The sequence below is a fragment of the Terrapene carolina genome, unplaced genomic scaffold (assembly GCF_002925995.2).
Source record: "Terrapene carolina triunguis isolate 2854851 unplaced genomic scaffold, T_m_triunguis-2.0 Scaffold110, whole genome shotgun sequence".
NCBI classification, from domain to species: Eukaryota; Metazoa; Chordata; order Testudines; family Emydidae; genus Terrapene; species Terrapene triunguis.
This window is the reverse complement of record NW_020664461.1, coordinates 2,039,796-2,051,829: the sequence shown is the minus strand read 5'-3', so window position 1 is coordinate 2,051,829 and position 12,034 is coordinate 2,039,796. Positions and strand designations below refer to the sequence as shown.

Sequence of the window (12,034 nt, the reverse complement as noted above, 5' to 3'; positions counted from 1 at the left end):
TTACCTGGCGGTGAGGATGGGGGAAAGCCGACCGCTGCCGCCGACTCCGCTACCGCCTCTTGTCGAGGTGGATTTCCGGAGTCGACGGTAGAGCCATCAGGGATCGATTTTACCGCGTCCTCACGAGACGCGGTAAGTCGATCCCCGATAAACCGATTGCTACCCGCCGGATCGGCGGGTAGTGAAGACGTAGCCTAAGGTGCCACGAGCAAGAAGCAATATCTCCCTGCAGCCGCTAGGGGCCAGCAAGGACTAAAGAGAATCCTTCAACTACCCCTGTAACCTACTAAAAAAAAAGTTTGTGAGGAGTGGACCATCCCCTAAGGGATTTGATTGGGCTGGAAGGGGGAAGTTTCTGATTGGAGGAGACAACTGCCACTTAGGCTCCCTTAAGAAGCTGGGCACAGCACCTGGTTAAAGGAAAACAGGGTTGGGTCTAGGTCAGGTAGGACAGACTCCTAGCGCTACAGGAGCATCGCCTGGGTTGGGTTCTCGAGGCTGCTTTGGATTTTATTTCCCCCCCCTCTGGATTTGATCACTAAGGTGAGCCCTGCATTCCTGGTGTGACCCCCTCCTTCTGCAGGTGGGGGGCTTGATTCACAGCGAGGTTCAGCTCTTTGCCCCTGGGAGGGGGAAGCCCTGAGAAGGGAGTGGGGCTGGGAGCTTTGAGAGCTGCTGCAGCCGGACAGGGAAACTTCCCTCGGACTCTTTGAGCAACAGTCAAAGAGAAATTGATTTGCCTCGGCTTCCTCTTTCTCTCTGCCGCAGAGGGGAGCCGTTTGCGTCTTCCCTAGTGTTGAAAAGCCCCCCTGGAAGGTAACTGGGGCTCACTGCTGGGTGAGGCACTGGTCTGCCCTAAAACTTCTCGCACCGAGGTTTCAGAGTGGCAGCCGTGTTAGTCTGTATCAGCAAAAAGAATGAGGGGTCCTTGTGGCACCTTACAGACTAACCCATTTATTTGGGCTGTGCTAATCTCTCCGTTTTCTTTTCAGGAGCAAAGATGGGCTGCTTCAGTTTCCTCAAGGTTATGATGATCTTGTTTAACCTGGCCATATTTGTAAGTACCGGCCGCGTTTCAGGCTGTTTCTCTTCGTTGCGGGAGCTAGATTTCACTGCCAGCAAATGTCCAGAAACCATGGCTCAGATTATTTTTAAAAAAGAATGAACCTGCCCTTATTCTCTGCTGGCCCCGGGGAACTTTGGGATGAGCACTGTGACTGCCTCTCGTGAAACCTATGGCAGGGCTGGGCTGGGACTCTGCCGGACCAGCGGTTTGCAATGCTTTCCAGAGTCCCTTTCTCGGAGTGCTCCTTTGTAGGAATTGTGTGTGTCTGCCCAGCGGGCAGGGCGGTGAGTGGCATCTCGTGTGGACGCACTCATGCCAGCCGCACCCTAGCGAGCTGGCTAGAATAGCAGCGAGCATGTCGCAGCGCGGACGCAGCCCGCCCTGTAGCATCGGCACGGCTAGTTTTAATGAGTTAATTAGAGTACAGGCGGTAGGCCTGGCTCGTGGTCTCTGAATGCTGGGGGTTGACAATACTATATAACGCTGGGTTTAAGTTTTAAAGGGTCCCAGCCAAGGTGATTGCGTTTCAGTCTAGGCTTGCTTGGCAAACTGGCTTGCTCCGAAGCTCTCGTGGTGGCTGTAGGGTTGTGACGCTGATAGATCGTGTCAGACTGTAAGCATTCTGTTTCTACGCTGGAGCGTATTGCCCTCTGCAACCAGTAAACCAGACCCTCAGGCGATCACCTACATTGGACAGCTAGCCACATAGGAAATGTAAGCCACTCCTCCAGGGCGTGGGCGGGCTATAACCAGCCCCCTTTCCCTAAGAGCCCCACCCCAGAGTTGGCCAGAACAAGACATCCTGCTGGAGCGGTTCCAGGAAACGGAGGCGGTTGATGGATTCTGCAGCCCGCGCCATGGTGCACCTGTTCCCAGTACCTGGATTCGCTTTGAATAAGGCCACGCTGCCAGGATTGCCGGGGGACTCCAATGATGGCTCTGGACTGAGACTGTCTCCGACGGTCACTGATTGTTCTCCTCCCACGCTGTAGGCGACAATCGCACCCGTGGCATTGGAAGGAGAGCGGGGGGGGCAGTGACATCAGGATCCATCCAAAAGCTCTTACTCCTTTGCAACCTGTATCCAGCCAGGCCACCTTGCTGATGGAAATCTATCTGGTCCCCGGGAGCTCCACCACCGCAGAAGCGTGTTTTATTTTCTCTGTCTCTTTCACTCCCTCGGTACAGTACGAGCCCTCAGGGCCTCTGTGCTCGGCTCCTGGCCCTGCCGTCTGCGTGGAGTACCCTGGAAAGCCACGGGGATACATGGCAGCACAGCTGCTCAGGGACCAGGGCTGGTGGGGCCCGTGCTGGCTAGAAGGTTGTCTGCAGTTTCGCTCTGTTCTGACCCCTCCGACTTGGGGCTCGTCCGTTGCCTCGATTCACCAGGGTGGCATCCAAGGCTGGCAGGATTAGAACTGCACCGAGTTATACTTGGGGAGGATGAGAAAGCGGGGCTGAAGGCCCTGCCCTCTCTTCTTTCCCCCTCCGGCCTCTCCCTGTCAACAGGCGGACTTCCGGGCCGGACAGGAGACGCTCTGTCTCTCTCACTTTGCCAGGTGGGGGGTTGTTATAGGGCCGGCCAGAAAACTTCCATCAAAACCTTTTATTTTTTTTTAAATGGAAAATTCTCCTTTAATTGAAAATCCAGAGGCCGCGTCTGCTGTCCTGGGGGGGCAGGGCAGAGCCATCAGAAAACCCCCTCTTGTTTTGTCTACATTTTCGGCAGAGGGGTGGGGGTGGGAAGGAATCCTGTTCTTTTCCCAGCCAGCTCTGGTTTGTAGCTCTCTGCCCCCACTGGCCCTGAGGATCTACTGGGATCTGCTGCCGTCTTTCCAATTACTGATTGTTTTCCCCCCACGTTCCCGGGGGCACCTGACCATGAATAGCGTCAAGTCGAAATCCTGGAGGGCGGGGCTAGCGGCTCCGAAACCAAGGCAGCATTGAGACTGGCAGGGAAATGCAGTAATAATGGCTCTGTCTCTTTCCCCCCGACGGGCTGACGCGTCTGCTCCTCTCAGGTTCCTCCCAGGTGGCTCTGATGGAGGGTTTCTCCATCCTCCTCTGCTCTGGATCCAATGAGAAAAGCTCAGCTGGGGGGGGTTATAATGGAGGTGACGAGTGACTTCTCTGGTGACTTCGTTTTCCGCTGCCCCAAAGGACACGGCTTCATTCGCCCGGTGGACAAGGCCGTCTGTTCTCGCTCAGCTGGCATGTGTTCAAAGGCAGAGCTGTCTCTGTGGCGCTGGGGCGAGGATGGAGCTGCTCGGCTCCTGCGGCGTCCCACAGGAGAAGCAGTTCTCCCAGCCAGAGGGAAATAGTTCTCTTCAGTGTATTTCTCCCCCTGGGCTTGGCTAGGAGATACAGATAGGGAGGCTGGCTGCCTGGTCCCCGCTAGTCCAATGTAGCTGGAATGATCAGCCTGGGAAAGCTCTTTGGCCCGCATGATTCTTCCTTTCTTCTCCCAACCGCTCTTGCTGCGGCCCTCAGAGACGGGCTGAGGTCCTTGTCTCCCTACACGGACCCTCACAGGGGGAAGCTTGTCTGATCCCAAGGGGCAGCGCCTCCGAATGAGGACATGCGGGTGGTCTCCTCCTGGCTTGTGCTGAAGCCGAGGCGGGCCCGACCTCTGCTGAAGCCTGTGGCTAGTCAGGTCCTAAGATGGCTGCAAAACATGGGAGGCTCCAGAACGCTCGTTCACTTGGACACCGATGCGGGAACTGGGATTCTGCCCTCCCGGCCTGAGACATTGTGCTCCTCCGGGGTGATCTGACCTGCCGTGTGGTGCTTCTTGTGGAGATGTCTCTGCTCTGATGGTTCCGGTTCTGAAAGGCGAGGGGGAGCAGTGGGGGGGGGGTAAGAACACCTAACTGGCTTCAAGACTGAGCTGGATAAGTGTATGGAGGGGATGGTATGATGACACTTCCTACAATGGCATGTCACCGATCTGCAATTGTTAGCAGCAAATATCTCCAGCGGCCAATGATGGGACACTAGATGGGGAGGGCTCTGTGTTATTACAGAGAATTCTTTCCCAGGTGTCTGGCTGCTGGGTCTTGCCCACATGCTCAGGGTCTAACTGATCACTATATTTGGGGTCGGGAAGGAATTTCCCCCTGGGTCAGACTGGTAGAGACCCTGGGAGGTTTCGCCTTCCTCTGCAGCATGGGGCACTGGTCACTGGCAGGTTTAAACTATTGTCAATAGTGGATTCCCTATAACTTAGTCTTTAAACCATGATTTGAGGACATCAGTAACTCAGCCAGAAGTTCAGCGTCTATTTCAGGAGTGGGCGGGTGAGGTTCTGTGGTCTGTGATGTGCAGGAGATCAAACGAGATGATTGTGACGGTCCCTTCTGACCTTAGTCTAGGAGAGGGAGGAATGGCTTGGCAGGGGCTTCTGGCAAATGACTCACCCGAGGGTGGCATTGGAGACTTGGGGAGGAATTTAAATGAGGAGAGGGAGGTAGCTAGGTGGATGGGGAGGGGTCGAGATGGTGATGGGGCATACGGGGGGTGGGGAGAGCAAACATCGGTGGCACACTTGGGTACCGATCGCTCTTTCGGGGTCAGGCACTGACTTCAGACCCTTTCCCTCCAGCGTGAGGGGCCCTTCACCATGTGTTGACTGTAATGACCCCGGCCGACGCAAAGAGCTGACTGGAGTGGGTGAGGCTGGTGCAGTGGCCGGGCTCTCCTTCCCGCCCCGCCAGCATCAGGGTTTATCTGCCCCACCCCGTGCTGGAATGCAAGGACAAAGACCTGTCCGGGAAAGCAGAAGGTTATAATCTCCTCAGCCAGTGCCAGGCATTGATCAGAGGAAATGACTGACCCTGGGGTAGAAATCAGGAAGTTCCCCGAGACCCGCGTGCCGTGTCAGAGCTTTCCTGGGTCTCCCCGTTCCAGAAACAGCCCCGGGCCAGTGACTGAGCAGCTGTTCCCAGCCGAATCAGGGGGTCTCTGAATCTCTCTTGTGCAAATCACAGTGCCCTTAGCCCCGCCTCTGAGCCAAAACCAATCACACCAGCTCCCTTGCCTACCGTGAGCCCCTCCCCTGTGCACTTGGGTGAATCGACAACACGATCTGTCTCTATAGAGACCAGTGGTCAGGGCCGCGCCCTCTTACGGATTGTCCATGTTTCATGGGCCGCTTTTCACTCGTGCTAACTCACCCGAGATTATCCCCCAAATCAAGGGACCTCTAATCTGCTCCAGGAGCCCTTCCTCTGTTTCGCAAAAGGGCCAGCCCTGGGTCACCACTGCGTGCTGGGGAGGGCAGACTAGCCCGTGAGCTAGAGGGGAAGGAACGTTGCAGTTAGCGTGAGAGCAGAACGTTCACAACTAGAAGTGAAAGGAGAAGATTGTCTTGCCTTTCTAGCTCCCGTCAATAAGGTGCTGGCTCCAGACACCACGTCCCTTAGCCCTTTCCAAGCCACCTCTGAAATAACACACGCCTCTCTCTTGCCTCCTAGCTTGGCGGAGGGACGCTCCTGGGTGTCGGGATCTGGGTTGCCGTGGACGCGAGCTCATTCTCCAGCATATTTGGCTCGGCCAGCACCTTGCCGTTTGTGAACGTGAGCTACTTCCTCATCGTCATCGGCGCCATCCTGGTGGTGCTTGGCTTCCTGGGATGCTGCGGGGCCCAGAAAGAGAGCAAATGCCTCCTGATCATGGTAACTCTCCAGCTCCGGGCGGCGTGAATCCGCGCTCGCTCGGTCTGCCTAGCCCGCTTGTCGAGCTGCACGTGGGGTAGGATGGTGGAAGAAGTGGGCTTTGTACCTCCAGGAGGGAGGTGGGGTCTGTCAGGCCAGTGGTCTGCATTTGCAATCTCAGTCTGGACATGCGGGGGACACAGCTGCTGCCTTGAAACGGGGTAGATTTGATCCCAGGATGAGGCCACTCAATACATGTCTGAATATTGAGTGGCCCCCTCAAAATCCCACGCTTCCCTGCTTGATAGTAAACCCTGCCTCGCCCAAGCCGTGGGAGATCCCCATGGTAACAATCTCTCGCCCCCTTCCTTACCCACTTCTGAACTAGCTGAAGCCGGGTTGGCCTCCCCCAAGTTTCTCCTCGGGGCTGCACCCAGCCCTGCTAACCACCACAGGAAGCAGGCAGCGCTGTGGCCAGCCCCAGCTAGACGGGCTTGGACTCCGTCCCGTCTCTGACCTCCGCGTTGTGTCTCCTCTAGTTCTTCTCGATCGTGCTGATCATCTTCATTGCTGAGATCGCTGCTGCGGTGGTGGCGCTGGTCTACACGTCTCTCGTAAGTCAGAGAGGGGTGGGAGGGACAGATTGCTTGGCTGGGCTAATGCAACCTCGGTCTCCTTTGCCCGTTCCTGGGAGGACTTTACTCTAGGCCTTGCGCTAAGGGGGACGCCAGAGGAGCTGAGATCGGTCCTCCCTGATGGGTGCTGAGGGTCAGGCCTCACTCACGGTGTTAGTGGGGCAGGAGGGAAGCGGGAATGCCCTACCCCTGGGGCTAGTCTCTCTCGGCAATTAGTCTCTCAGTCCTGCATGGAAAACGGCCTGGCACGCAGTCACAAGGCCTGGTGCGACGCAGCCCTGTCTGGGTTGGGGGCGAGGCTGCCCAGTGTTGTATGGGGGGTGAGGGGCTGGGGGGGGGATGTGGATTTAGTCTATTCACCCCCCCCCATCCCCCGCAGTGTCAGTAGCATGCACGCTGCAGCGTGAGCCCTGGGAAGCGAAACGGAGGCGGAAAAGCGAACGCCGCAGGCGGTGGCAGAGTAGATGACAGCTCCGGCCCGCTCTGTGTGGCAGCAATCCTGAGCTGCTGCCGGGAACGTCCTGTGCCGTAGGCCAGGGTGGTGTCAGACCCGCTCGGGGACGGTCGTTCCTGTTCTCACTTCCTGCTTACAGACCTCACGCGTCTTACGCAACTGGGGAACTCTTCGACCTGTCCCCCAGCGAGTCCATTCCTGGGGAAAGGGGCCGGCACAGCAAACTCCCCTGGGCAGCCCCCCTCTCACATGCAGAGGTTGCCGGTGTACCTGGACGCTGGCCTGGAGGATTCTCCAAGAACCCCATTAAGCCTTGGCCTCTCCCCGCGTGCGCGCAAGGCTGTTGGGCTAATGCCTGCTGTGATGGCATCTGAACTCTCTTCTAGGCGGAGACCATCCTGGAATCAACGGTGACTCCGACGCTGAAGAATCAGTACGGGAAGGTTTCTCAAGTCACGGAGATCTGGAACACCACCATGAGTAAGGTGAGCCGGCCTGCGCGGGCCTCCAGCCACAAACCCTCTGTTTATTTACAAGCGACCTCTCTCGAGAACGGCCTCTTGGTTAGAGATTGAGGGGGGCTTTCCGGGGATGGGGCAATAGACTTTGCCTTGGACACTTGGGCCTTGTAAAGAGCTGCCCGGAGCCTGATTTCTGGGATTTGGCTCCTCCCGGGGTTGCCTGCCCGGGACAGATCTTCTCTGCCCGCTCGGCGAGCACAGCTCCCGAGTGAGCCACTCGACTGCATGTTCGAGAAGCTGAAAGTCAACACGCCTCAGCTGACACCCGAGTCTGAGCTAGGAGCAAACGCGCCGGCCCCAGCCCCCTTCATTCTGATCACCCTCTAGACCCTGTGTCTACCGCTCTTCGGCTGCCGATGGACGGAAGAGCTCCCATCTGAGCCCATCCACTGAACGTCCCCTCCTGGGCTATGGGTGATGGGGGACATAACTTCAAATGCACACGAGGTACAAGTGTCTGGAACCAACCCCGCTCCCCTCTGCGGCAACACAGACCGCCGCCCACCAGGTAGTCGTGGCCACTGGGACAAAATGCACAAGACTGCAGTTGCCTCTGACAAGCTGTGGTCGTCAAAGGCCCCTCTTCTCTCAAGAGTCGGGGTTGGACCCCGAATCCTGGCCCAGCTCCAGCTTGGGGAACGACATTCTGCCTTCCTCCCCATTTCGGCTGGATGCATTATCCCTCATTGCTTCCAATCCTGTCCTAACTGGCTGTACCGTCGCCCCAGACGGCTTCATCCACCCCTGTAGGATAGAGACAGGCCCCGAGATTAACCGGTTTGTAATCTGTCCGTGGAGCTTTTTGAGGTCTCTGGTTGGGACGTGATGGCGCTGGGCACGTTCTGTTCCTTGCTCTCACTCCTCTGCCTCCTCCTCCCAGGTGAAATGCTGCGGCTTGACGAACTACACAGACTTCACTGACTCTTACTACTACAAGGAACACAACAACACGTACCCGGCGTTCTGCTGCAACCCCGTCAGCATCCCGTGCAATGCGACAGCTGCACAGAGCAGCAACGTAGAGGTATGGAGACACAGCAGCTTTTGTCTTATGGCTGCAGGACCCCGCACGGCTAGAAGGGCGTGGGTTTGCTGTGGAAACTGGGCCACTGTCCTTCTCTGACATCTGCTCTTGAAGTGTCTGGGGTTGTCCCCTTCCCAGCGGAGAGGGAGGTGGGACTAGTTTGTGAATCACAGAAGTGTGGCGCAAGGCAGAGGAGGAGCAGGTTTGTACTGCACGGGGGGCCTGAGCTTATCGTCTGTTCCCATCTCTGCAACTGACTTGCTCTACAACCTTGGCCAAGTCACTTGCCCTCTCTATGTCCCTTCCCTACCTGTAAGTGTGGGGATGAGGACACGTCTTGCGAAGGGCTTGGAGGCCTGTAGGTGGTACACATGAGCAAGGCTGACCCTGCAGATAACTCTGGCCTGGTCTAGGGGATTTTGTCTAGATTCTAATAGGTTATTCTCTTTATACGAAGGTTCTTTAGACACTTGGCCGAAAAATAATAGGGTCACGGAAGACCTCCCCAGGGATGGGTGGGAGGGAGTTGTGTGTAGAAGCAACAGTCCAGGCCATTCCGAATGCACTGGGAGTACAAATGTATTTAATGTGCATATTACATTGGTCCAGAAACGAGGCCCAAATCTCCTCCGAAGCTGAGTCCCCTTTCAAACCATCACATGCACACAATATATGGCGTTCAAACCTATCGCTGTTTGACCCTCTTAGTGATTGTCTTAGTAACTAGACTCTATAGATCACGTGAAACAAAAGTAGCCGACCCAGCGCTCTGCGTTATATTCATGTAGGACGTACAAATCCTACTTAACCCATTGCATGAGCACAGACCTTTCTGCTTGGAGTTATTCTCAGCTGCGGAACAGAACCCCTGTGGCGATTACCATCCGGTGCATTTTTGGACATCTAGTGGAAGTGGCCAAGACTGGGTGCTTTTAATTTGGGAGTGGGAGGGTGGGGAGGGGAGGCTGTGCCCAAATCAAGACCCCTCAAATTGGCCTGACTTCCTGAACCCTGTTAATATTGGGGTCCTCCTGGGTGTTGGGAAGCTGACCTGAGTCTTACTGATCCCTGAAGTGCCCGTATACTACGGGTGTCCTGCTTGGTCTATACCGCCAGGGCACAGCCGGGCACACTCCCGCCCTTCTCAACCAGCAGTCAGCGCTCACCATGGGACTCCCTTCAGAAGCACTCAGCAAGTCGCTCGGTGCCGGCAAACCCAGCAGGGGGACTGAAGGGGGAGCTGCGTCCTTCCGCTGACGGGGCATCAGCCGCCTTGCTCCAACCAGCTTCCATCGCTTGCTTGGCTCCGGCTCTTTCTAACCGTGCTGGTTTCCATTTCCCCCTAGGGTTGCTTCAAGCAGCTGCTGAGCGACATTCGCAAGAACGCGGGCGTGGTGGGGGGCGTGGCGGCAGGGATCTGTGCGCTAGAGGTAAGTCCCCACGCTGGCTCCTGGCTGTAGAAACTGGGCAGGGATAGGGTGACCAGACAGCAAGTGTGAAAAATCAGCACGGGGGGTGGGAGGTAATAGGAGCCTATATAAGAAAAAGACCCCAAAATCGGGACAGTCCCTAGAGAATCGGGACATCTGGTCACCCTAGGTGGGGACGTAGGTCTGCTCGGCTGCCGTCCCACTGTCTCCCCTCCACTGCTCCAAACAAGGGGCACGTCCAGTAGGGGAGAGTCTAGAGTCACTGACTCCACTTCTGAGCTCTCCTCCTCCTGGGCTGCAGGCTCAGGCTTGTCTCCTCTGCTCCCGGGGTGCCCAGCCAAGCTGTCAGAGCGTCTGTGACCACCAATGGCTCCAACCCCAGCCCGGGCACCCCGGAGCCTGGCGCTTGAGTTGGGATCACGGAGGGGGAACCACAAAACAAGAGGAGGCGGGGAGGCCGGGGGAAAGAATGGGCAGAAATACAGGTGGCGGCAGCTACTTGAGGACATGGCACCAAGGCGCTCGCCCGCTGCAGCGGTAGCAGCTCAGCGGGGGTGGATGGGAACCACCGAGGCAGCCTGAACCTCCGCCTGCGCCCGGCCTTGACCCTCAGTGCCCGCTTCCCAAACCGACCCCAGCGTTCGTGTGGGGGAAGCAACAGGAGAGGGAGGACGATGGCAGCTGGGTGGCAGAGCCCCGCCATCTTGGCCATCCCCACAGATCGAACCCGGGACCTCTAGATACACAAGCTTGAGTTAAAGGGCCAGGCTGGCCATCGGAAAGCCACAACCGACCCCTCTCCTCTATAGACTGGGGCACAAGACTGGGTTACAGTTGCGTGATCTAGAGGCTGCGTCTAGCCAATGAGGAGAAAGAAGAAAAGGCCTCCCTGGGCAGCAGGAGATATTTAACCTACTGACCTCTCTTTAGATCGCCGCCATGGTGGTATCCATGTACCTGTACTGCCAGCTGGATAAGAAGTGAGGCCTGGAGAAGGCGGCGAGTCCTGTTCCCCTGGGCGGAAGAGGACGAACGATGCATTCTTGCCTCTATCTTGAGAATCAAACATTTCTTGGGCCCAACACACTCTCTATCCTATGCACTGTGATTAGTTTTTAAATGATCTCCCGAGCTGACAGCTGTAGAGTGTGTGTTTGTGTGTGTGTGTATATATATATATATATATTTTACCTAGTGTGACGTATCGATAATGTGTACATACAATCACTTCCGAAGTGGAAAAAGCTTCCGTTTCATGCCGGAGCGACTGTGCCAAAGACTGACGGGGCTACGGATGCCGCTCTGTCCCCTCCGTGGGCTATGTGATCCTAGCTAGCTGTGGGGAGATAGGGAGATCTTGCTAGGAGATGACCAGACCCAGACGGCTGCTTGTGCTTGTTTTCCCAGCCCTCCTGGTTCACAAGATCTCTGGCCCCGTCTAAGTGCGCAGGATTAGATTCTACCCGGTGATCGGCTGGTGTGAACCAAGAGTCTTCCAGTGACTATGCTGAAACTACCGCTAACTGACAGCAGAGCAACTGCCATAAGAGTCTAGATTAGTGGAGAAGGCTTAGACCTCCTGGGGTGGGAGAGAACATCCAGCCAAGCTAAAACGGGCCATCACTTCCTTCTTGCTTTAAGCGTGTAGGCCAGAGGGAAGCGGGTAGGCCAAGGGAAAGGGCCTCGGGCTGCTCTGGCCCTACTCTTTCCCTGTCTCTCTCCCTTCACCTCTCTCCCGGGCCACCCTCCTCTCTTCAGCTTCCGCACCCTCCCACTTGAAGTCGTGGGGCTGGGTTAGAAGGCACAGTGCAATGCTGGGAGCTCACCAGACTGAGTCTGTCCTGTATATTTTTACACTGTGAAGAAACCCCCCCCCCAATTAATTTATAATCTCAAGTGTAAATTATTTTCTGAATGTGGAATGAAGGTTTGCGCACAAGATGTTCCAATAAACTCTTTAACCAAGGACTCAACCGCGGGGTGCTGTTGTGCTGCATCAACTAGCCAGCCTCGGTACTTTGCTGGCCCGCATCCCCCTTGTACAGCTGGGGAAACTGAGGCACGGAGACATTAAGTGAGTTGCCTAAGCTCATGGAGGAAATCTGTGGCAGAGCAGGGGCTCCCACCTCAGTCTCCTAAGGCTTAGGCAAATGTCCTAGTGACTTGGCCGTCCTTCCTGTTTGCATGCCAGCTGTCCACTTTCCTGTGCGTCTGTAGGAGCCTGGGGCAAACCAATAAGCCAGGCCTGACTA

At 56.3% G+C, this 12,034-nt stretch overlaps 1 protein-coding gene across 1 annotated transcript; it reads left to right on the top strand.

Annotated features, from left to right (window-relative positions):
- Window positions 1-457: 457 nt before the first annotated feature.
- On the top strand, window positions 458-11,653 carry TSPAN1 (tetraspanin 1). The gene is made up of 8 exons (XM_024194299.2): window positions 458-543; window positions 993-1,057; window positions 5,539-5,739; window positions 6,258-6,332; window positions 7,194-7,292; window positions 8,209-8,352; window positions 9,699-9,782; window positions 10,713-11,653. Exons 2-8 carry the CDS (start codon window positions 1,001-1,003, stop codon window positions 10,764-10,766), a joined length of 714 nt encoding a protein of 237 aa, XP_024050067.1. The 5' UTR covers window positions 458-543; window positions 993-1,000; the 3' UTR covers window positions 10,767-11,653.
- Window positions 11,654-12,034: the final 381 nt, after the last annotated feature.

Coding starts and splice junctions, on each gene's coding strand:
- TSPAN1 (XM_024194299.2), top strand. CDS start 1,001: ATGGGCTGCTTCAGTTTCCTCAAGGTTATGATGATCTTGTTTAACCTG. Junction 8,353..9,698: donor CACAGAGCAGCAACGTAGAG/GTATGGAGACAC, acceptor ATTTCCCCCTAG/GGTTGCTTCAAGCAGCTGCT. Junction 9,783..10,712: donor CAGGGATCTGTGCGCTAGAG/GTAAGTCCCCAC, acceptor ACCTCTCTTTAG/ATCGCCGCCATGGTGGTATC.